Source organism: Anoplophora glabripennis, unplaced genomic scaffold (genome assembly GCF_000390285.2).
Source record: "Anoplophora glabripennis isolate ALB-LARVAE unplaced genomic scaffold, Agla_2.0 scaffold41, whole genome shotgun sequence".
NCBI lineage: Eukaryota > Metazoa > Arthropoda > Insecta > Coleoptera > Cerambycidae > Anoplophora > Anoplophora glabripennis.
Genome location: NW_019416901.1, coordinates 1,238,120 through 1,265,056, shown reverse-complemented (window position 1 = coordinate 1,265,056; position 26,937 = coordinate 1,238,120). Strand labels below are relative to the sequence as shown.

At 31.8% G+C, this 26,937-nt stretch overlaps 1 protein-coding gene across 1 annotated transcript in view; it reads right to left on the bottom strand.

The window, feature by feature from the left end:
- Window positions 1-26,937, bottom strand: part of LOC111691285 (protogenin-like) — a gene marked incomplete at its 3' end in the record, with an annotated part of 113,472 nt that overhangs the window by 23,637 nt on the left and 62,898 nt on the right. Inside the window, exon 2 of the mRNA XM_023455665.1 lies at window positions 17,604-17,648. Within this exon, the coding sequence (XP_023311433.1) occupies window positions 17,604-17,648 (45 nt within the window). The remainder of the gene's footprint in view (window positions 1-17,603; window positions 17,649-26,937) is intronic.

Sequence of the window (26,937 nt, the reverse complement as noted above, 5' to 3'; positions counted from 1 at the left end):
TTGTCGTTAAGTTAGGCTTTCATAAAACTTTTGAACCTACAAGGAAATTCCCGTAAAAAGAACCTTGTGAAAGTGGTTAATAACCTTTATTTTATGTATAATAAAAATGTTTTTACATATTATCTCAATGCCAAGTATTATAACATATACCTAACACTTAAGTTTTTGGTCCGAAATACACGCAAAAAAAATCTTGAATATAATTTCTTACTTTAAAAGTAGGCAGCATTTAAAATAAATATTTGATACTTACGGTTAAACGAATTCTATCTTTAACTTTATGATCTACATAGATTTTATAGAAACATGTTTTGTATTGTATATTAATGTTTTTGTATTGTATATTAATGTATTGTTTATTTAATACAAATTTGAATAGTTTTGGTCAAATATTGTATATACTTATTTTAAGAATATATTTGGACATAAATATTTCTCAGTAATAAAAAAATCAAACTCACAACACCTAGAACAACAGCTAGGATCGTTCGTAAGTTTAAGTTTAACCAACCAGACATAGACTGGTTTGGGACTTATTGATGCTCCTCATCATTATATCTTTAGAACGATCCAGCTGCTTTAGTGTCATTACTCACAAGGAGGTGTGTATACACAGAGCGTAAGTGGCTCCATCTATCGTGCTACTTCCCACCTACGCCATTCTGTGACTGCTACAATTTTCTTTCAAAAAAAAAAACATAAGTTTGATTATAATATGCTACATTTACAATATTTCACATAGTTTGACGAAGTATATTATACATTTGAATAGAATAACATTTACGGCAAATAATTCCATTTAAAACTAGCTGCTCATTTGATCCAAATACCTTTCTTGTTTAGTGTACCATTTGTCAAAGTCTGTCATAGAGCTTGTAGAAACATCCTGTATAACATTTTTATGGAATATCACTTATAAAAATAACCCCAGAAATCTAAATTAAATAAAGTTTTTCGTAATAACGTAACATGCAATATATTTCTATTATTATATTTTCAAAAAGTGTCCGGAAAACAAAAAAGTAAGGAATGTCACACATCGTTCACATTTATAGTAAGTATACAGAGGAATTGGGTGAATCCGAAATAGCAAATTGTCGCGTTTCTATTCGGAAATATGTGAAATATGTATGCCAGTGGAAACATGTCGAATAGAATTTCTTAGGTGAAAACTAACACTCTCAAAATAAATGGCTTGGACCGAAAATTTATTTTATTTCAACAGCGTATCCGCCCTACAGAAGCTTGGTTAAAAATAAGTCTACTGGTGTCTAAGGAACATTTTCTCTTTATTGCATTCTTCCTTTAAAATTTGAAGTGAATAATAAGAGAGTCATTGACTTTGAACTGGTAGTACTTGGAGCCGGGGTTTTCAACGGTAATCATTTCCTTCCTGCTACATTTTTTAAATAATTTATTTAATGAACAGATGCAAAAGAAACAATAGTCCCTAATAATAATAATAATAAAATCTCAAATGCATTTTTGTTTTTATTACACCAGCAGTATTTAATTAAAATTTTATTCCTATGTGCCCGAGTTAGATAGGTATATTTTCTCCGATACCTAAAACACAATACCTGTCTAAAATAGGTTTGTCTCCTGCATTATTGACAGTTGAACGTCGATGCCATTAAAATGAGATCCTCTCTCGAACGCGTACACCTGGTGTTTTGAACTATAATTTAAGCCCCAGGCCACCTTTCACTATATTATAAACACTCGTTATTCCATTAAGATTAAAATTATGTTTATGTTTTTTAAGTATACGCCTTGTCCTATACTTGGGCTTGAAGCAACACCCCCAATTTGAAAACGTTAATAAAAACGAAAATCGCCAGTGGCGTCGGCAAGAAGCTGTTTTTCTAATCAGAAACTATCTCCTAAAAGCTTACTTTCTTTTACTAAAAATTATAAACAATAATGTAATTCAGTATATACATACTTGTGTATATATAAAAACGTTTAAAATAAATATTAATAAACATAAAGTAATAAGTATTGAACAGTGCACACACACTCAATTTAAGTTTGAATTAATTTTCATACTGATTGCATGTAACCTACCATTTGATATAATAAATAAGAAAACATTCCATTCTCTTGAGAAATTTCGCTGAAACAAGGGTAAAAACATACCTGGTGATGCGATCTATAACAATTTACGTGTTGCACAATGATACAATGACATGAACCTTATAATCATTAGCCTTGTTTTGGTTCCGACAGAGAACGGTTTAAATCAGTTGACCATTCCATTCGTAAAAACATCTAAGCCAAGACATATTGACAATACACTTGGGCAACTATTTTGAACTGTTCTAAGACTGTCCGCTGACAGAACCAAAACAAGCCTATTGTTCATTTTATTTTGTATTGATGATCCGCACGTCTTTGTTTCGCGGCCAATTATGACAGCTCTAGTGATAAGTAATTTAGTATACAGTATACGACTGAAGAAGCAACAAATTCAAAATAAAAAATTATGATAAATCGAACTACATTACTAACGTTTCATTCTTTTTATAATTTAACTATAATATTACTTTTCCGTATTATAGGCATTTTTTCCTTTACTTCTTTAGAAGAAATTTTCATGTGAACACGGCCTTGCAGAAATAAAATACATTTCCCTTGTTTTTAAGAATTTTGTTTCGAAGCGTTTGGAACTGACCCCATCACAATTCAAAAATGATACGCCGCTGCGTGCCCGGTCCAATTTAGACGGGCCCAAGTGTCTGAGCCGTGGTGGTTGGGTTGCGAATACAAGTTTGCTCGGCGTTGGGAGGGGGGGAGTGTCGGGGAACCGTGTGGCACACGCCAGACGTGTGTCTCAGACAATGCTAAATAATAGGCCGCTGCCGACCATCAAAAAACATATGTGGTAGGTGTTTAACGACTTTTCCCAAATTGACGATTTCAGGTCTGGTTGGTTAACTGCGAAATACCTGCATATCTATAGGTAATATTACGCCAGATGTGTATTTCAGTGTTGTTTTACGAACAATTATTACGTGCACACAAATTTTTTAGTTTGTACCTTTAGTGTGTTTCTTGTAATTTATGTAAAATAAATAATAAAGTAATATGAAGAAGAAATACCTTTTTATACATACAAAAAAACACTATCCTCTCACAAAACTATAGTAGTAGATGTCAAAATGTTATAGCATATTATCCACCTAGGGCAGGGGTCGGCAAGTAATGTTAGGTGGGGTCCGGATACTTTTGAAAATTTTTAACGAGGTCCAGAAAAAAAATTCATATTTCTTATTTTTTATTTTAATTTGGACTCAAATTTAATCTGTTTACTAATTAAGAACTCAAAATACTCTCACAATTGTAAAATACTAGAAAAAATGATAAGATTGGCACTTAAACGTAAAAAACATTTTTTAAATAATTTATTTGAGTAATTTATACTTTCAAAGAATTTTTGGCGGTCCAGTATNTCCTGTTTGTACTATAAAATCATTTCAAACTGTTAAAAACCATTTTTTTTAAATATTTTGTTATTAGGGGTAGTTTTTTAAGGGTTGAAATATTGTAATAAATTATTTATAATACCATGAATTATTAAAAAGGTTTCTTTATATAATGTATGCGCTATAAAAATATTTTAAGATCAAAGAAACTATTAATTTTATATTTTTATCATTAAGGGTAGTTTTTAAGGGTTGAAACTTTATAAAAATAATGTAAATTATAACCCACAATATAAAACAATATTTATTCTATATATTAAGGTATGATTTTAGTCTATATGTATATAACACCTATTTTTATATTTAAGTTAACAAAATTTTTAGGAATTAAGCAACATATACAGGGTGTTCTATAAGCTCTATGCCAAACTTTGACAGGTGGAAGCTGGTAGCATATAAGAAATTATCCAAATTTTTTATAGTCTTAAGATTTGTTAATTTGGTTAATAAAGGTTAACTAATGTTTAAACTTTAAACACAAATAATAATTATTGTTATAGCGACCACCATTTTTATTAATCATGCTATTTTGACTGAAATATGAAATTATATTTTTTAATATGATTGTAACTTCCAAACAAAAACGAATCGGATTAATCCAGCTGCCATCTGTCAAAGTTTTTTGTCATTGAGCTTGTAGAACTCCCTGTATATGGATAAAAATAAATAATTATTAATGTAATTAGATGGATATATATGTTATTATGTATTCACAAAAGTTAGGCACAAAAAATTCATTTTTTACAGCTTTGTTTTATCTCAAGAGAGAATGAAATGAATTTCGATGTGGGGGAGGGATAATAAAAAAAAATATGGAATTAATTTAGGCGAAAGTAGCTTGGGACCTTATATGTATATAAGAAAAAATGTAACTCAACTAGGCTTATGAAAATAAACTCATAAATTTACATTTTAATATTAGAAAGATTAAATAGAAAATTAAATCTAGTACAATTTTTTTCTATTGCCAGTTCTTTATAGTTTTCCTTCTTTTCTGAGTATTTTTTTTATTGCTTTGGTCAGATAGTACTACTATATCAATTATGTGTGATTCCCAATATAGTTTTCAATATTAATTCTCTCATATTGTTTGTGGTGTGTATGTAATATCAATCAAAGTCTTTATGCAGTTAATATATGTATAACGATAGAAAAAACGTCCATCTTTCGAAATAGCCGTCACATTCGTCTTGAAATGCGTACCAGGTGAAAAAAATGGAAATCGCCGAAAGAGAAAAAACTCATCGCCCAGCAGCCCAAGACAAAGAAAACCGCAGCACACCATCCACGTCAAAAGTTATTTGACGATCGGCGGGAAATCCCCCAGGCCGAGATCCTATCTTGGACCTTTGAAATAAGCACTACCTGTAATAAATATTGTTTTACTAAAAGCGATTTATCCCGTGCACTGGAGCATTAAGGAACGAGCGAAAGGGTTATTGCTCTATTCTCATAATCCAGTTGATTTTAATTGGGGTGCTCTCGATTTTTCAATGCACGTGATATGCAGGCGCGCGGCAGGTCGTACACGTACACGCATCCTCGCGGAGAAAACCGTCGTTACAATAGATCAAAATTTCAATAATCTTCGGTAGAAAATAAATAAAAGTATAATAAAATTGATTTAATGCTTAATTGGACCAAAAATTTACAAATGTTTGCATCAACTAATGCAATGGACGAATTATTTTTTATTTAGAGCTCTAAACAAAAAAACATTTTTCGACAACAAAGGTTTTATTAAGAAAACAGTAGTTCATCGAGTCGCCCGGCTTAGAGAACTTACGCACGAAAATTGTTACTTTCCATGGGTCATGTCATAAACTAATTGGTTGTGGGATTTTACCAAAATGTGTCTGCACTACCCACAGGAAAAATGTTCTAAATGTCGGAAACGATCGCGAGCATAGGTGTGAAAAATAATCTAAAATTGTAACTTTTTTTCTAAATTTGGCTATGTCTTTAAAAGGTCTACCAATAATTCTAGCATTTGTATAGTCAGTGGTTAAAAAATGACGACAAACCACATGGATGTCAGACGAAATAAATTCTTTTCGACTATGCGTTATACTTATATTTTTTGTCCTGTATCAGTAGGATTCTTAGAAGGCCCTTTTACAACGATCCCAAGCGTGAAAATAAATTAAAATGTATTGCCCTTGAAGACAGTGTAGACGTATCGCACCGTCACCGTCGTATTCTGGTCTCCGCCAGATTAAAATTTACTATGCGCATTCTAATTGGCCTAGTTTAATGTTAAGTAGAGGGAGTTGAGCAGGATTTGGCGACTGTATCCATAAGGTATTTGTAGACTGCGTGGAAAAATAAAAAACGTCGGTTTTTTTTTTCTTAACGGCCCAATAAAACAATGTTCCCTCTTCCATATTCTACTCGCTACCACTGAAAATATACTGCAACTTCATTCAACACCACCCCAGGTTAAAAAAGTTACAGATAAAAGTTGTGGGATATCAAGAAATCAATATTCTGGTGATGTTATATTTCGGCTTAACCTTAAGTTTCAAGGTCAATTTGAAGACATTAAATGAAACAAACACTAACTTTTTTGATACAGAAATGAAGACGTGGAAGAAAAAAAATCGCAGATTTTCTAAAAGTTTAGACAGAACTCGTGAAAAAAATTCTTTCAAATAATTAAGTTTTTGTTGGAACGAAGTTTATATTGAAGCTGTTTGCTACTTTTACAATTAACTTCATGGCAAATGCGAACGATGTTATAGTCTTTCCGATCTCAATTGAAGACCAAAGACCTAGGGTATGTACTGGGTTCGGTCGCTACGCAGCAACTCGACATTGAAAAACTTGTTCCCATATTTATTTACCCATACCCATATACAGGTCTGGTCGAACTAAACATGGAGGTAGTAGAAATGTATATGCCCAGTCGAAGAATGCGCGCGCGGGCAAACGGCGCACAAACACAGCCGCACTGGGCGACCGACCATAAATTTCAGTTGTTGACAAATTGTCTAGCAGTGCAGTGCAGCAATGCGGAATTATTTTATTGCTGATTATCTTTATTTAATAACTTCTAACCTAAACTAACATCCTTTCCTCATCCTTTCCTAGCATGGATATGTTACCTTTCCGTTGGTTCTTGTCGAGCAGAAATATAATGAAAATGTAAATGTTTTTTGATATGTCAACCAAAATTTATCATCAATATGATGAAATTGTTTGAGGACATAAATAATTGAAATACGTTGTTGGCCAAATGAGCATATAATAGAAATTTTTTACACATTATATACAAATTATTAATTTTTACCTTTTTGGCAGAAAACTTTTTTAGGGACCCTTATGAAACTATTATGCATGTTCAACTGACTTGGGAAAGATTATACTTATGCCTGTGCTCTCTGCTTGACAAAAAATCAATTGTGAATTATTCCCATGGAAATTTTCAATAGTCTGGTGAATCCACAACGAATTGCTTCTCTATAAACGTTTGCGAGTGATTTGTTTTCGATATCGAAAAAGTATGTCTGCACCATAAATTGCATTTATTATTTCTGGATAGATTTGCAGAAACGTAAAGCTTTAAAAACAACAAATTTTCGGTGGAAAAACTGGATTTAATTCTTTAATAAATTTCAATTGTCAACCAACGATTAAAGCCTGCCAAATTTGATATTATGGTACATTTTTTAAAATGATTATAAAATTGTTTCATTTGTTTTACATATAAGTAAGATATTTCAAACAACGCCTTGTATTCCAGTACGTTTATGGTAAAAAAAAATATATCACAGTCGAATTTCAAAGCAAATATCAAAAGAAACGAAAAATCTTTTCCCCAAGGAAATAACACCTCGTACGAAACATTATATAATTATACTAATTTATATATTTTATATCTGTTTAACATTTTCCATATAATTTCACTTATTGATTTGATTATCGGTAATTATCAATTCAATTATTGGAATTAGTAAACTTTTGTTAACTATAGTTCATCTAAAAAACATTAGAGTTGAATGTCCTAAATGGATATTTACTGCGAAACACTCCGTATTCAATCTCACCGCATTTTGCGATCTGTGATTACGCAGTCTGTACCTCATTTTTGGACGTTGTTTACTCTACCAAAAAAATTACTTTTTATATATACACCTGTGACGCACTATGAACTGTATTCGTCTGGCGTTTCATCTTTATTAACTTATGTAAATAGGAGAGCATCTTAACCCGTCGTGACCTAACCTAGGTAGTGGTGTTTCCTAAATTGGACAAAAAAAACCTACCTGAGCTAGGTCAGGTTAATATTCTCGGTTATTATAATAATTTTAAATGTAAATATCCACGAAAAAACACAAGGTGGGCAAGGTATGGATAGACCTATTCGACAACAGGTTTACCCGGATTGAAGCCAACTCCATAATGACTTCGGAACAACAATATGTCGGTTTTGTAGCATACAGGGAGTATCAAATTTCTATTCTTACTATGTACCACGAAACAATATTGATAAAATTATTTAGCAAAGCAACTTTGAGCAGGTCACAAGTTGATCATCATTTATTGTTATCTCACGTCTCAAGAAAATATTGGAACACGCTGTATTGTGAATATTTTCGCTATAAATTAATGAACAGAAAAAAATCAGAATGGTTATATTTGGTAGGTGGAAAACAAAGGAGAATACGTCAGATATCAAAGAATAAAATGAAAAATCAAGATGGATTCTCTCTGGATGTTCGAAAACGTTCTTCTGATCAATAGTCCACCCACAATCTACGTTCTGAAAACACTGTTCTCGATACAAGACTGTAATATTTATGATATTAAGTTGGGATGCAGCGCTAGACGGGGCTAAAAAATTAATATATAAAGTAGGTATTCTCGAAAAGAAACAAATTGCACAATATAGTTTTCCAATATTGTCTGGAAAAATTTAATACCTGCGAAATCTTGGATGAAATAAAGAAATGTTGGCGTAAACAAAAGAAAAACACTATTAGACACCTTTTAGCAGAGACTCAACAAAAAAATTACTCGAAACACTATAAGTACCAAGTCGCAAAACTTTTATCGCATTTAAATATACAGGGTGTCCCTGCAAACATGTTTTCTAAAAAAATTATGAAAATTACAATCATTTAGAACTTATTACATCGCATTGTTGGAACTACCTAAAAGGAACACGCGGTACATAGTTTCCTACTTCTAAGGTTAAAGAACTGTCCGAAATTGTCGTTAAGTTAGGCTTTCATAAAACTTTTGAACCTATAAGGAAATCCCCGTAAAAAGAACCTTGTGAAAGTGGTTAATAACCTTTATTTTATGTATAATAAAAATGTTTTTACATATTATCTCAATGCCAAGTATTATAACATATACCTAACACTTAAGTTTTTGGTCCGAAATACACGCAAAAAAAATCTTGAATATAATTTCTTACTTTAAAAATAGGCAGCATTTAAAATAAATATTTGATACTACTTACGGTTAAACGAATTCTATCTTTTACTTTATGATCTACATAGATTTTATAGAAACATGTTTTGTATTGTATATTAATGTTTTTGTATTGTATATTAATGTATTGTTTTATTTAATACAAATTTGAATAGTTTTGGTCAAATATTGTATATACTTATTTTAAGAATATATTTGGACATAAATATTTCTCAGTAATAAAAAAATCAAACTCACAACACCTAGAACAACAGCTAGGATCGTTCGTAAGTTTAAGTTTAACCAACCAGACATAGACTGGTTTGGGACTTATTGATGGTCCTCATCATTATATCTTTAGAACGATCCAGCTGCTTTAGTGTCGTTACTCATAAGGAGGTGTGTATACACAGAGCGTAAGTGGCTCCATCTATCGTGCTACTTCCCACCTACGCCATTCTGTGACCTGCTACAATTTTCTTTCAAGAAAACATAAGTTTGATTATAATATGCTACACTTGCATAAGTTTGATTATAATATGCTATGCTTGCAGTTTATGATGAACTGTAAGAGATATTGTAGTCCGAGATGATAAATTTCAAAACTATAAAAGATTTGAATAAAATTATATATATTTACGGGAAATAATTCAATTTAAAACTATCTGCTCATTTGATCCAAATAAATTTTTTCTTCAGTGTACACTGACAATGAGTAGTATAAGTACTTTCAATCCAATTATACCTAAATTATGGAACACCTAAAATGTTTCGAAATTTTCAGTAAAATACGTTTTAAGTGAAAAATAATATCAATCTCAGTGGTTTTTGTAGCTAATAGACGTTTCAGGGCATTCAGTTAAAGATCGACCCCAAGAAAGCATATTACTTTTTTTTAGATTAGAGAGTTATGGTTGATGAAAAGTTAATTTCGTGTTTTACTCTGGACTTAATGAAATATTGCGCAACTGCGTGCAACAAATATTTCTTCAACTGTCTGAGTAATATGGTCGTTTTCGCAAGTAAAGTTCTATCATGTACAAACCCAAAATATCTCGTCGAATTCTTCTAAAAAGGGCATAGTAATTACGTGTTTATAAGGTTTCATCGAAATCCCTCAAAACAATATTAAAAGGTGAGCTACATTGAATGTTTTTGCTTTGTAATCTTGAAATGTGTACCCACATTTTAAGCAGCGTTAAATTTAAAATAAATATGCACGATTTTACAATCTAAAACTTGTTTGGAACCGCTGATTTAACTATAGAATTTACACATAACGTCAACTATGCAGTGTTGCCGGTGCTACACAGAAATTCTCCTGGCAGGTTTAAACATGAAGTTAGCAACAGGACAACCTTGTGTTCACAGCAGCTGTTTCAACATGTAATGGTACAATAGTAAGAGTGCTCTATCAATTTTGAGAAATTATTCTTTCGGGCCTGTATTTTCAATAAAAAAAACTCCACCTGCTTAATGAAACCCCTTGCAATATTAAATTTTAATCAAGTGCAACGCCGTGTGTCCAGAAACGCGAAAATACAGGTAAATAAAGACCAGTCAACCAAAACATTCTGGAGATCGCACTCCGTGTTATGTATACAACTTAAAATTGACTACCTTTAACATAAACGTGGGAAAACCGACGACGTAGTCTAGGTTACTAGTCTTTGCGGAACAGAGCGGACTCTATTAATAACACGGCGCTGTAACAATAACTTGAGTGAAATTTCTTTTGGGAACAATCAACTTTTCATTAAAATTATTGCACTCTTTCATTGGTCGTTCGATGTATCGCAGTGAGCCGAGTTGAACGGCCTACTAGTACGTCACATGGTACCATTGACGTACCCGAAAATTGTTGCGAGCGAAAGGCGATCTCGACAACTGTACCAGGACGTATCAAATATAAACGAGACATTAGAATCCTTTCAGTTAATAGAGTTTCAATAATTAGAAAATCGGTTCGAGGATAACGAAAAAAATTGCAATTGAGATACATAATAGTATTTTAAGTTTTTCGGTTGCAACCGCTGGGCGCAGCCGTGGTTCGATCGGGGCAATTTTAGTGTCGTTGGGTAGGTTGGATCTTTATGCGTCGAATAAAAGTAGCCCCCTGATTATGGAGGTGAGTAAACGGGGAGGAAAATGGCGATTTCTATAAAACTATTTTAATGTTTATTTTTTGTATTTACCAAACATATTTGCTTCATCGATACCTTCATCACAATTCTATTGTTATTTGTTGGAATAGATACTGTAATAAGGATACATTCGGTGTTTACATAAAAAGAGATGACAATAATTTCGACTTTTTCAATAAAATATATATTGGGAGTTGACAAAGTAGTAAACATCACTACAGCCGCGTACTTTCTACCTTAGTAGAATGCCGAGAGCGGAATATAATGGTACATGGAGATATCTGGCGAAATTAAAGAAAAACAAGTCGAAAAAAGTCAATACATATTGGAAGCTCTTATTTCTGTTTTGATCTTTTTTTTTTATATAACTTCGATGTCTTTTGGACTTTTCAACAATACGTTTCACATGTTTTCAAGATGTTATTTTGGTATCATAATTTATTCAACATTTGACTCAAATTAATTGGGTGTTTGTACACTTTATAATAAATTCCTTGACCTATATCAGATGTTTCACATTTGCGTAAATATGTTCAATACGGGAGTGAGATATAATCTACAAAGCGTATTATATCTTATTTGTCACTGACACAAAGCATGATTTTGTATCTACTAATTCTGAATTAGTAACTTTTATATAATGTCACTTTAAGGATTCTTATGAATCGACACTCGTTCTTGGTATACCCTTTGGTAACACCGATTTCTTACAATGCACCATAACGGCTTACGCCAAAAGTTTAATTTCACGTTGCAGCTAACGTTTGGCAATTTATGCAAATAATCTGTGGACGATTTGCATAATTAGGCATAAGTGGCTCGGCAACATGCAACCAAACTGCATTCATACATACATCAGACTTCCAAATTAAGGTTAGATTTGCCTAGTGCCGAAGAAATTGTATGATATTCATCTTTGCTAGAGGTAAATGAGCTCGGATCTTGGAACCCGTTGCAATGTCAAAGTTCATTTTGGAAACGGAAATGAAATATGAGAAATGAGGATAAATAAAATGAAGGTATACATCTATTAACAAAAATCTTTCATCTTTTTTGTAACTAATTTAACATAGTTATTTTTGAGTGATTTATTTTTGCACTCAATATTCAGTTAATTAAAAACCAAGTCTGGGTAAAAAATGACTCAATAATAGTTCAATTTAAATCATATTAGAGAAAAAGTCAACTCTAAATTGGTTTTATATACTCAGAATAGTCAAAAGTCACTCAATTGATAGTTAGCAGTAATTCGGATTTGAGTAAAACTCACTCATTTCTTGTGCAATAGTTTCACTCACAGTAATAGAAAAATTTCGACCGAAAAATCTAAAAATAAGAATCTTAGAGCTTCAAAATGCTTTTTTTTAATTCCCAATACCACCATTCTTCACCTAAATACAGTCTGTCAAAAATCATGGAAAAATTTCGGAAATTCTTTTGGCCTTTTAATTTTTTGCATTAGTGTATAAGAATTCCCGATTCCAAAACCCATACACTGAGATGTTATACGTATTACTTAAAACGTATATCGTTTAATTAATAAAATCATAAATAAATTTCGAAAAAATTACAAATTATTTTGACATTTGTTTTATGTTCTGGAACGAAAAAGATTTTCGCGTTCTAAAAACATAAAAGTATTTTGCATATAGGTGACAAGTTACTGAAATAACAAAAATAATACAACTTAAAAACACTTCTTTACTCAATAAATTTTGATACATTAAAACTTACCGCGAAACTGGCCCCTCCCCCGCTCAACGCCACTGCGTCTAATGTTCATTTTGGCAAGGATAGTTGTTTATTTCTCTTGAAACTGGTATAAAAATCAACGAACGGCTAACCTTGAGAGGCCCACGTTCTTTCGCAGAAATCAATACAATATGAAGAATTCTATCTATCTATCAGGGAAAATGCGTAATATTTTCGTTATAGTTATGTTTTTTTTTTCTAACCCGTCTCCACGGAAGCAACTCGCGTGCTCGCCGCTATTTTTATACCCCCGTAATGTTTATTGTTTTAAGAGCACTCTCATAAATAATACGGCTAATTTTAGAATGTGACTCAGTACGATAAGTGTACTCTATTACATTATAGGGTTGTTTTGGTTTTTCCGTAGTAAATATTATTCCTACCGGTTACAGGGAAGTAGTTTTTTCTGCCGGAAAACTCTGGCAATCAGTCGCTTGGACTCGTTACACAGGGTGATATAAAACAGCGTGACACAACTGCAGTGAAGTGTACACCTTGTAATTATGTTTAATATAAAAGCAACAGGTTTGCTGACATTTATTTCACGTCTGTTTCTAAATTTCGATACAATTTTATGAGTGTTACCAACTGCAAAGGTTTGTTGTACTATTTTCCAAACACCCTGTATACAGAGCCAGTGACAACTGTCTCTGACGACTCCTTTGTAATTTGGTTCCTAATACTTTTTCTTGTTCGGCAGATTTTCGTTTGCTGTCTGTTTCTATTTTGTCACGGGTTGTGAATAAATGGGATTTTACCGTAAGGAATTTTCTGAATGGTTCAGTGACTTTCTAAATTAAAATGGACAAAACAAGTCTCTTTTCTATTAGTAAGAAGGGAGAAATCCGGTTCATCAATTTGCCAGGCAATTTCCTTGACTTTCCGATGTGTAAGAAATGGAAAATTGGTGTAATTTGTAAAAGCATTTTTCTTTGTGGGATTAAGTTTTCTGTTTTTTAATATTCGCAATTGGTATGCATAAAAAAATAATAAAATTAGTAGAAACTATTGCGGCTACACTAAATAATCGCAAATAACGTTTAAATTGATGTAATTTTTTTTACTTTTTTGCCTCTAGTTTTTTTTTTGAGTAAAGATATGTATAGGCATTGCTTCACAGAAAAAAAAGTAGATATAATTTCCCTCTAAACAAGAGGTTGTAAAGAATTTTTGGATGAAAATTGACTGATATATGGCTGCTCAATCTTAGCCAATTTTTCGATTTTCGTTTACCCTGATACGTTTTAACTCATTTTTTGCAAAAAATAAGAAAATATGACATTCAAGGATTTTCATCACATGACTTGCTCGAAGGGTCATTAAAAATGAAAAAAACCGCGGGGTGTTATTAAATTTAAAGAGTCGAAATTGAAGATAGGGGTAAAAATGCACTTCTGCAATTTTTTAAATATAGCTCGAAAACGAAGCAAAATTTCGGTATAGTTCATAGGAAAAATTTTGTAGAGAATTTAATTTCTCATCGAAATGGCTTATTTAGAAAATATAAAAGGAAAATTTTATGCAAAAAATCATTAATTTAAAGAAAGCAAAAAATAAGATTTTTTGATTTTTTTTACATTTTTAATAAAATAATTTAGTAAAAACTCGAGGATTTAAGTACCTACAATAAAGTTTATTAATAATGTATATACAGTGTGTCCACGGATGTAGTTGACAAGAGGAGAAACTCTTTTGCTTTTGAGTTTATCGAAAAATGTCACTCTTTATAACAAGTTCTGCCCCTCGAAAAAATGAGACTGTCACCCAAACATCTTAGATTAGATATACAGGGTGCTCATAAATTAAAAAAACACGAAAATACTCCAGAGAGAAGTACCATTATTTATTATTTTACACAACATTTTTATAAAACAAATCTGTTTATAACCTCAAATAATGTCCTAATACAAATTTTAAAATCAAAATTTCTATCTATACATATAGAGTAAAAGTCAGAATTATGTACATTTAACCAAAACTATTCAATTTTGTATTAAGAAAACGATACATTACTAATTTACAATGCAAAACATGTTTCTATAAAATCTATCATAAAATTAAGAATATAATTCGTTTAACCGTAAGTATCCAATATTTATTTTAAATGCTGCCTATTTTTTAAGTAAGAAATTATATTTCTGGGTAGAAATTTAAAGTATTTAAATAAATAATTTTCTTGAAAGAAGAAAATACTTTCTTGCGTATAAACATGCGATACCTTAAAATCAAATGTTGTACATTTGAAGCAAGAATTTTTTTTGCGTGTGTTAACTGTAAATAATTAAGATTATTTACCTTCTCATTTTTTTTTAAAAAGGACAACGCATGACTTTATATATTTCTCTTATATACATCACCGAAATTTATTTTTTTGTATACGGGTGGTCATTTTCTAATGGGGATCTCAGTTACCTTAAGAGATACAAGGTTTGTCAGACAAAAAAAAGTTGCAAAGATAGTAAACGAATAACATACTGTACAGATATTTTACCCATATTAATTTTCGAAATTATTAAGTTCGTTAATGACATTTTGCCTTCTATTGCAAATTTAAAATTTTGGCGAATGCGCTAATGTTATATTGGTTCAAAATGTGCAAGTTCGTTTTTTCTATGAAATAATAAAACCGACTATTAAACCCGACTGAAAAATAACTGACTTCTCTCCATATAAACTGAAAGACTGTTATGTACTGTGTGATTCAATAATTTCAACGCAACGAAAAAAAAGTGCCGTATAAAAATTACTGTATTATTATTATTATATCCCACCCCACCACATTGTGTGAAAACTTACAAATATATCCTATTTTATGCTTGTATTTTATGTATTTTATTCTTAGATTTAAATCTCTTTATGTTCCCAAAATTTAAACATAATGGAATACATTTTTCCACAACTGGGTGGTTTTATTTAAGAGCTTTTTTGTTACATTTGTGTGTCTTTATTATGTTAGTATGTTTTAGTTCTGGCACATATACAGACGTGTTAAGTATCGTGCGTGACATCATCCTAGTTATGAATAATTTCGTCCAAACCGATTTTTTTTTTGTTGGCACTTGTATTAGTGATAACCATAAGAAATTGTGATCATCTTTAATAGTTTTCTAAATTCGTCCGATGACTGTATTTAAAAGTACAGCTTTTTATGTGTTCCATTTGCAACTTTAATAGATGTTACGTAGTCTTTAAATAATATTATATGTGTAATATCTGTGGTGAACCTTGATGAAATCCCAATAAGTAGATTTGAGTAAAAAGTTTTTTTGACAAAGAATATCAACCAAGTGTAGTACATATACAGACATTGCACATTTAAAAACTGTATTTAGCTGCGTATCTGTTGATTTGTCTGTATCTTCCATACAGATGCACTATCTGTGTCCATTTCTGATGCAACGACTTAATGAATAAAATATTATTACAATTCGGATACATATTCCATCAGACGGAGACTAACGTGCATATTTTTCGTTGTACAAAAATGGTTTTGGATTTTACAAATCATTTCCGAGAAACGGCGCAACCAGACAGTCTGGAAGTTTGTTTTTAAGAATTATGTAGATAACATTCCACGTTTGGTTTTTATGTAATCGTAAGTAAGCAGCGTTTTACAATTTTAGTTGATAATTTCTGTTGTTTTATACTATTCTCGCCTGTAATCTTCTTGGTTCCAAAGTAATATTTACATTATCGTTTACGAATTCTTAGTTTATTATACTTTAACGCTATATATACTAAAGATTTTGAATATGTGACTAAAATTATTATTATTAATTTAGAATAGAGTCGAAAGTCGCTCAATTAATAGTTAGCAGTAACTCACTCATTTCTGATGCAGTAGTTTCACTCATACTAATAGAGTGGACATTACTGTGTAAAAATGAGTGAAATTTGAGTGAAATTTTTTTAAAGGGTACCTACTGAAGCACTTTCTTTCTTTTTTTTTCAACAATGGTCAAATTAAAGAAAATAACGAGGTACTACAGCACGTTTGTGTAAAAAACACGTTTAAAAATTAAGTGAAAATGCAACTCCTCCCTTTTTACGCACTTTCTTCAGAAAATTCACTGGCAACTGAAAATGTCTATGGAAAAGAAATATATTACATATTCTCTGATACCACGTAAGTTTATTTAAATTCTAAGCTTGAGGCATAAGCGAGGGTAAAAGTCACGATAAAAATGTCTATTCTACTCTCACATGCGATTTGACATTCTTAGAAGGTTTGCCTCGAATGTATCTGCAATATTTATGTTGTTGAAATACCTCTTTTATATCGAAAACCTACAGGGTGTTTACAGACTTGGAAAAGATATTTTAAGAGTAGAAATATATTGAGGTGCAAATACTAGATTTGGAAGTAGAATAGAATCTTTCATACTTGGACTTGGACCACAATGATACAAAGAAACATTTTTGGAACCGCTGACTCCATCGATACGAAGTAGTTCGGTTTGCAATAAAAGCTAAAGAAACGTAAATTTTTCTGCTTACTACAAATGATGGGATAAAAAAGCGGACGGCGCGCTATCTGCGGCCACAACGATCCATTCCTTTTCCAGAGGTCCTTAATAAGTTTTAGCAATTTTAATTATTAGTAATTTTAAGCAATGTTTTAAAGTTTCAACGATTTTAATTATTGAAAATTTTTATTAACGCATTATGTTTACCTCAAGTTTGTAAACAGTCTTTATATTACTGTGCAGGGTATGTGATTTTGCAGCACCAAAAATCCATTAAATCTTTGTCTGACAGGGGAGTTAAATGCATGCATATATTTTTGTTTAAATTTTATACTTACATCGTTCTGCCCCTTTTAAGCTTTCGGATTCATGGAGAAACTTACCTGCAAAGGAAATAAACACGTTAAAAGAAATGTTGACACTGAAACTGAGTTTTGAAATTGAAAAATTACGAATATTTTCATATTTCTTCCAGTGGCTTACAAGTTTTGGATGTCAGAATCCCCCATGACAAGTAAGAACTGTTTTGTAACTGCAGAAATATCATAAACTGTTAAACCAACTTTCTACTTCCAATTTTCAAGCGAGAGTCCTTATGTGAATCACCCTGTATAAGGCTCGTATAACTGACACATCGCTATAGGCCACCACTTAACACTTTGACATTCTAATACGTGAGTAGGCATTATTTACACTACTTTTACTATCAGGCAGCGATAATATAGAAAATTTATTGTCCCTGTCCATAATAATAACGTTCGTATTGCGTATATTAGAAAATCCAACATCATTTATACATCGGGCTATTATTGTACTGCTATCAGTTCGAATGCCGGTAAATAGGTACATAGGGTCATAAAGTAAGTAATATTAGAAGTGACGTCTCTTTCAATTATTACTCTATTTGTTTACTAGAAAATAATTAGGCATAGAATGAAATAATATCGACATCAGTAATAAGAGTGTCGTGTTTTTAGCAACTGAGCAACTTTTATTAATCAACTGTTCGTCTAAATGTTTCAGTTTTCGTGTAAACCGATCCTGTTGGTATGTCTTGTGTTCTTTACACTGTAAAAAAATTTCAATCAATTTTTCTCAATTGGGCGACTTTTGACTCTATTCCGAGTACATAAAACCAATTTAGAGCTGATTTTTTCTCTAATATGATTTAAATTTAACTATTATTGAGTCACTTTCTACCCAGACTTGGTTTTTAATTAACCAAATATTGAGTGCAAAAATAAATCATAAATGATTAAGTGTTGAAATTAATTCACTTCGCGGGGGGCTCCTCCTGTCCTGGTTGAGACCCGCCAGCTGAGACCCGTCGCTACCGGCTAAGGCCTGTTCTCCTGGCGATCACGCTTTCCTGGAGCATCTAACGGGCTCCTATCAACTGTGGTCGAGATTACAGAAGCAATACGTAAGTGTCGTGTTTTTTAATTTAATTATTAACACGTTTTTCGGAAGAATGCAACATTTAGTTTGGCAGAGTAAATAAAGTAATAATGTCCGACGGACGGCCACCGAGGAAACTCCTTGGTAGCGTTAGAGCCCACCTGATGCCGTGGGACAAATTTCAGTAATTAGGACAAAATAATGTATCGGATAATTGTCCCCAATTGCGGTAATCAAGTCGGAATTAAGAAATTTCCACCCACGGGAGGCAGCGTGGAGCGGGCGCGTCACATTCAGATATTAAAATGTAGTAAAAGTTTTATTGTTTATATAAAGTGGCGAGATTTAATCCGGCGATATCGAAAACGGCGTTTTATGTAAAAAACGTCCTCGCTTAAAGACCAATTAAAAAGGAAACACTTAAGTTAAGTAGACGGGAGGGTCGGTCGTAAAATTAAAAAAAAAAAATTCGGACCGCGCGGGGATCATAAAATTTATTATTAAATACGGTCTTAGTATTGATACCATGCAAATGTTTTTATTCTTTGGAAGTAGCTTTTATTTTTATTACTGGGATAAGTTCTTCAGTTTTACGACCGTTCGGAACGTGGACCCGATATGAATGTTGTTACATTGTAACCAATTTTTAGCACACTGTACTTGTGTCTTCAATGCCACGCCATTCTGGTGGAACTCACAAATGAAATAAATAAGTTGTAAAAACAATCTCGAACAACGTCCTGTCACATATGTACAATTACAGAGTGCCACACACTTTGCAGGCGATAATAATCACACTATTTGTAGGTAATTTCGAAAATTTTAGCCGTCAAGATATATTTTCAAAAACAAAAATTACCGAGGTCAAATAGATGCTATTTCTACTAACGGTAGAGAAACATCAACTAGTTCACATTTTAGTAATGTGTTTCTGATCTGAAGTTTCGCATCGATCAATTTATTCGATACGTATCTAGCGGCACCCTAATGCCTGCCCTGTCCGCCTAGCATGCCCAGGGTTTTTCATTTTTGATTTAAAAAAAATTATGTTATAGTAGATGTATGAAGAGTTACTGTTTTTTACTCTAATCGTGTTTTTGGTTCCAAATTATCTCTATTTTAATTGCCATTTCTGTATATTTTTTTATTATATTTTGGTAAGATGGTACTGCTATATCAATTTTGTAAGGGATATTTTCTGTTTTATTCTAAAATAAATCGGATCCATTATGTGCGATTGTTTTGTCAATGTGTACAGTCAGGTCCCAGTACGTAATATTTATTCTCTAATATTTTTTGTGGTATGTACGTAAAATAGGGCCTTTGTGCAGTTGGTATTGCAATGACATTGCCTGATGCATAATTTTGACTTCTGTAATTTTTGTTTTGTTTCACTTTGCATATTTCACATCCTCAAAAACTTCACAGCCTCGATTACTTCACGTCCACTTTTATTTCACAATCACTGATCAATTCTGTTCTATTATAGTGGACGTGAAATAATCGAATTCCTTAAGTTCTTGTGACGTTTATGTAAAACTGCACTGAACGAAGTTGATAGATAAAATGTTTTTATTTATATTTTGACTATCACAGGGGGTTAAAAAAAAAACACGAGAATCACCCAGTTTGTAGTTAAATTTACCAAAAATACCTGAAATATTCTGCGCTCATGTATTTTTATGAATCTCAGGTTCGTCGCTAAATGTTATGAGGGAATGTCCTCCTCCTAAAACAATTAACTTTCATTTATGTAATTTATATTAATACATTTTATTGCGCTGTTTTATGAATTTATACAAAAGATTCGTCCTGGAACCATATTATTTTAATTTTCCTTTTTTGCTCAGGCAATATTTTTTGTCTTTACATCGAAATCTGTATGAAACGAATAAAACAGTGCTTGGAAAAGTTTCCATTTACTGGAACAATGTGCAGTGGTAGGTAATCTATTTTTTTTTATTCAAGTGACATCCACTCTGCTTTATGTGTCAAAAATTGGGGTCAAACTACGCCCGGGAGATTGGGACAAATGTAAAATCACCTTTTTTTTGCTTAGACGCGAATATCTACATACACCTACATTTGTCACGACGATTATTAGTTGGGAGCACTGAAAAATCATCCAAACGGAAAGCTCCGCAAAAAATCCTTTTAAGGACAATGGTGTAGGTGTGACCTGTCGTCATTTTCATTTGTGTTCTTACTAGTGAAAAAATGTAAACGGTTGCGACCATTAATTTTTAGACATACAGGGACTAACAATATTCGGTAGTTGTATTCGACAAACTTTCCAAGGCGGAAAGTTTTTCACTGCCAATTTTTGACCACGACTGTCTTTCATTTCTGTTGAATTGAAAACTGTTCCCAACACCCGACTAGGAAAAGTGAAATCTAAAATTTCTTAAATCACTTTCTGAACCAATTCGCAAGATCTTTTCGCTGTTCACCAAGTGCTATCTGTCATTTTTCATTATTACTTGGGGATGAACAATGAGGCAAACAATGGAAAGCATGGCGAGTGAGAGAGGGCGCCCCGGGCAAGTGCTAGTTAAAGAAGGTGACGCTATAAGAAAGGAATAAAGAAATCGCAAGTTGTGTTTCTGAAGAAATATGAAACGAATTTTTTTACACAAATAAAAATATTCCGGAAACGTGTACCTACATTCCATGAATATTTATCGTAATTAACTACGTCCCAGAATGGAAAGGTATCATCGTAATCGAAGCACCTTCACGCAGGCATTTGAACCGACATTGCTTTTTGGCCACATGTACAGGGTTGACACTTAAAACTTTAGTGGCGAAAACGAAGAACTCGGTCGCACATTCAACATTTTTTTTAAAGTTCACAGAAACCCGAAAAAATCGAATAATTGTTTTTGTTTAAATATTATTATATTTTTTATAGATATGAAGCAGCAAAATGACAGAACTCTTCCAATCTTAATAAGTGTTCGTGTTTTAAAAGTTTCTCTGAAGAAATGTTTAAAATTTATTAAACCTTTCGAGAACTTTCCAATAAATCTATTTATCATTGTTTATTTAACATTTTGATTTTGAAAACTTTCTGGGAAAAAATAAACGATACACAAAACTTTCCAGTAACTTTCCCGATATTTGTAGGGAGAATAATAAAACTTTCTAAGTTTAGTCGATCTTTTATACCTTTTGCGAACTTTGCACCTGAAAATTATATGGGACAGCCAAAAATTTCCAGTTATGAAAAGTTTCTTGAAGTAATATTATGTTTATAAAACTTTCCGAGAATTTTCCCGACAATATTAGTGACAACAGATGAAACTCACTAATTTTTTAAAGTTATGAAACTGTCAAGGACGAAATATAAAAGATATATTATAAAACTTTGTTAATTTTATCAGTAAAAATTGAAAAACAGGAAACTTTCACAAAAATCTCTAGGAAGATATATAAAATTTTCCAGTAACTTTCCAGACAATTATAGGGATAATAATTAAATTTTCTAAAGTTCACTCGGTTTTTTAAACCTTTTGTGAACTTCGCAACTGAAAATTATATGGAACATCCAAAATTTTCCAGTTTTAAAAACTTTCTTGATGGAATATTCTGTTTATAAAACTTTCCGAGAATTTTCCCGATAATATTAGTGACAACAGATGAAATTCGCTAATTTTTTAAAGTTATGAAACTGTCAAGGACGGAATATAAAAGATATATTATAAAACTTTGTTAATTTTATCAGTAAAAATTGTAAAACAAGTGGAAACTTTCCGAAAACTCTCTTAAGATATATAAAACTTTTTGGGAAAGAATATCCAGGATTTAAATGAGTTTTCCCGAAAATTAGACATAAAACTTTCAAGGGGAACCTACTAAAACTTTCTAGAAAAACATTTTTCAATACTTTCCGTGAATTTTAGCTGAAAACATACAGAAACTTTAGAATTTTGGAAAACTTTCATTCTAAAAAATTTAGAAAACTTTCTTCATTGAAACAAACACGATAATAATATAAACTGTAGAAATAAACAACTAAATTCCGAGTACAGATAATGTAACTGATTTGCGACTATATTTTTTTCACAATTAAATATTTCTTAACGTCTAGGGGCGATTTAAAATGTCTAGAATTAAAGTGACCACCCTATACATTCCATCACTGAATCCATACCGCCCATTATTAACACATTAACATGAGCAACCTTCACTATTTCTTGTATTAGTTTACCGTTAAGGTACAGGAATGTTTGGATAATTGGAATAGAAAGTCCACAGTTAGCCATGGAATGAGATGCGACAGCATATTTGGTTGCTGAGCTCTCTAAAACCTCGAAGAAAATCTGAAGTGTGGACAATTAAAAAAAAGAATTTCAATGTTATCACGATGATCATTTCTCGGATTCTTATGACATGGACTTTGTACTTCCTCGGCCTTAGTTAGGAAAGTCCACTGCCACAGAACCTAGCCCGAGACCAACAAGGGCAGGTCAAAGATTCCAACATTCAAATTGTGTTCTAACCAAGCCATTTTCAGTCCGCGAACTAAGGAAAAACTATTTCACAGTAATTCATCGGAAATAAATGCGGAAATAAAATATGTATTTTATGTAAAGGCTTTTTTTGAGACCCCTTTCATATGAAATTTATTTCCGCTGGCTTCTTTCAATATAGAGAGGAAAAAATTGCCTATTCATATATGCTTCTACTCCACATTTCTTAAGCAGAATGCTTAATATATTATATTGAGGACTAAACTCAAATAACATTACATTTGTCACTTCTGAAAATATAATAAATATATGTAGTTCTACGTATTTTATTCACCACACAATCATGCTGATTATATTTTTTGTTGAATTCATATCGATATATTTCGTTACATTGTACTGTTGGCCACGTGGGAATGCACAAAATCCGTCTGAGAAAAATCTTAAACATACAGGGTGTAATAAGTTTGACTGCCATTACTTCAACATGAGATAGAGTAATCATAAATGAACAAAAAAGTTGTATATTACAAGTATTATACGACACCTTCGAATCCAATTTTCGCGCATTCGCTGGAAAACAACTCAAAAAAATGAAATAGTGGTACGCAAAAAACACTCCGACACTGTCGAATCCAGATACCAACTGAATTAAGGCAGTCAAACTTCGAACACCCTGTATGTCTAACGTTAAACAGAATGTCATTAAGTTAATATACAATGCGATATTATGGGGCAATGCCACTAACAGCGGCAGAGAATTTATGCCACTATACAAGAGATATGTTTATTCAACTTACGTTCTAGATCCTTGTAGGTCAATATTTATTAATAATAAATATATTACGAGTTTTCACGCTGTGTACAGTAAATATGCATAAATTTTCAGGATCACGTGGACAGAACTATTAAATTTGTGAATTATATTTCGAAAACTACACGTTAAAGCCGAAACCTGCCTCCAATAAAGTAGAGTGCAAGAGAGAAAATAAATTAAATAAACGAAAAGTAAATCTTCCACACATCAAGACTATTTAGTATTAAATTTTATGAATATTAATTAAACTGTTACTGCAACAAATGCACTGAAATAAATAAGAACTTGCTTATTTTAATATTCATTAATTACCAGCATACTTATTAAACTAGTTAAAAGGAAACGAACTTATTTAACTTTCGTAACTAGTTGGTTTGATTTTTGGCAACGGAATTTTATTTCTAAAAAAATTATAGTTCACCAATAAATAAAAAATAAAATTCACAATTTTTTTTTGCCGCGAGATATACCCTCGATATGCAGATTTGGCGCCATTAAATTTACCTATAAATATCTTACAGTAATATTTCCAGAACGAGATAAAGAATTTTTAGCTCACATCACAAAAAATATGTAGAAAAAATCGTGTCCATTTTTTTAACGTATTCAGGAGATCAGCTTGTCTGCCGTCTCTCTTATTTTTTATTCACCACGCCTACTCGGATCCTCTGGCACTATGAAAACCTTCAGTAGTCAGGAATTTTATTTATGGCATCATTTATGTTACGAATCACTGTACGGATCGTCCTAAATTGATGGGATTGGCGTATCTCAGCCATGGCGTATCAGATTTGTATATAATATATACATTCTTGGGACCAATTATTGAAATTGGAAGGCAACGAAGGTTATTCCGATATTCTTACCAATTCCGAGCGTACAAAAGTTTAATTAATTAATTTTTTATTAATTAGACATACAAAAAAAGTTGTCTGTACTTTTCATGCGACAGTATTTTTACCTCCTGATCACGAATCTGGTGTCAGAATTGAGCTATCACATCACAGGAATTTCCTAACCTCAAAAAACAGGTGGTATCGGGTGGGGATTGAAGGTGACGAAATTGATTTGGAAGCATAAGCATTTTTCATTTCTTAAATAAATTCACGTTATTTTTTGGACAACGGGTTACATCATATTGTGATGAATATTTATTATACAAAAATTTTACGTATTTATTTAAATTAACAGTTAAACTTTTGTAAGGGTTTGTTCTTCCAATACGTGATGCCAGATCATGTCAGTTGTGTTTATACCGCTACTGCAATGTTTTTAAACCACTATCTACCAAGTTATCTAGTATGCAGCTTTCTTAACGATTAAAAATTTTGTTTTCTCCTTGACATACATTGTAATTTACGATGTGATTGCTCTAGATTCGTACGATATTTTATCAGAGATTGGCTGTGATATTACGCACTAAATACTCTACAATCTAGATAAATGTGGATCTCGTTGCAATTTAGAAAAAAAAACATACAGATACAGTGCATTTCAATGAAAACTCGATCTTTTTGCAAATGTGTCGAACCACGTTGATAGAAATATATATTTTTTCAAAAAACCTAAGGATGTTTTTCATTATTCCATCTTCAATTAAGTAAATGCAATAATAAGAACAAAAATAGAAGATTTAGAGTTTTAAGGAGGTATATCGGGGTCCGAGGGAAGTGAGGAGCGCAGGGGGGTCATATGCTTTTCTTATGGGACTAAAGCCCGCTGCCAATTTGAAAAAATTAAATTCTATTGAAATTATTTGCGATAAACATTATCTATATAGCAAAGAAATCTACTCATATGCACATAGCATACATATTGACTAATTAACAACATAAAAATATCATATTTAAGTAGTTTTAAATTATATTTAATGAACGCATAAAGACTATGTAGATGTGGCAACAGCGCTAATAATTGACTAGCAGTTGTACACACTGCGAACCTACAGACCTCGGACATCGGAGATATTGCGCGTCAAATTCGGGTAAAGATGCGTACGCGTTCAAAAATGTATTGTGTGTAAACTATGTACAATATAATTATTATATATAGCAAATATATCGTATTATCCTCGCGAAGATTTGTATCCTTTATTTAAAATCCGTAAATCATGTGAACTGGTAAAACAACGAGAATTATGTTAATTTAGTTCTAAAGAAATGAAATGACACTCGCGCCCATCTCTCGTCCAAGTCAAAGAAAATGTTGGATGCAATTTTGAAGGTTCTGTGATAGAAATTACATTATTACTCACTGTTCGTGTTTTTAATCTCTATTTTAGTAATGTTACAAAAGTTTTGCAACTATAACTAATTTTTTAGATATAAAGTTTGCTGAGAAATATTTATGTTCCTTTGTTATTCCGTACAAATGCTTTTATCTCAAGTATTACTAATTATATTAATCAAGTAAAGAAAACTTTATGTAACCCTAAATATTGCTGGGTAATGATTACGATGTTTTTATAAACCATTAAATATATTAAAAGGATTTATCAACTGTATTTTTTATTCCAATAAATATATCACAGCTTCCTAGTCTTTTTTAATTAATCTAGTTTTTTAAAAACATTACAAAAAATCATCTGTTGTGGATAATTTATTGTTGATAACAATGTACATGGGATTTAGGAAAAATGTATATGTTTGAAATCAATTTCGTTTTTATCAAGTCTTTCAAATGTATTCCCTCCTTGCTGTCAGCTGATTGCGACGTTGCCACATTAATCCTCAAGTCAGACAGAAATGCAATTATTGGTTTCTGTTTCTAATTAATACAGCTGTACTATGTTCAAAACTTACATTAGTTTTACATCAAAAATAAGATAATACTGTGTACTATCTATGGAAAAGTTTTGTTTCAGAATTTCTACATTTTTTTATCAGTTATGGGCAAAAAAGAGCCGCACCGCCCATCTTTGCCATATAAACATGTGTTAAAATGAACAACTTTCAACAACAATATCTCAAAATCTAGATTAAAAAAAAA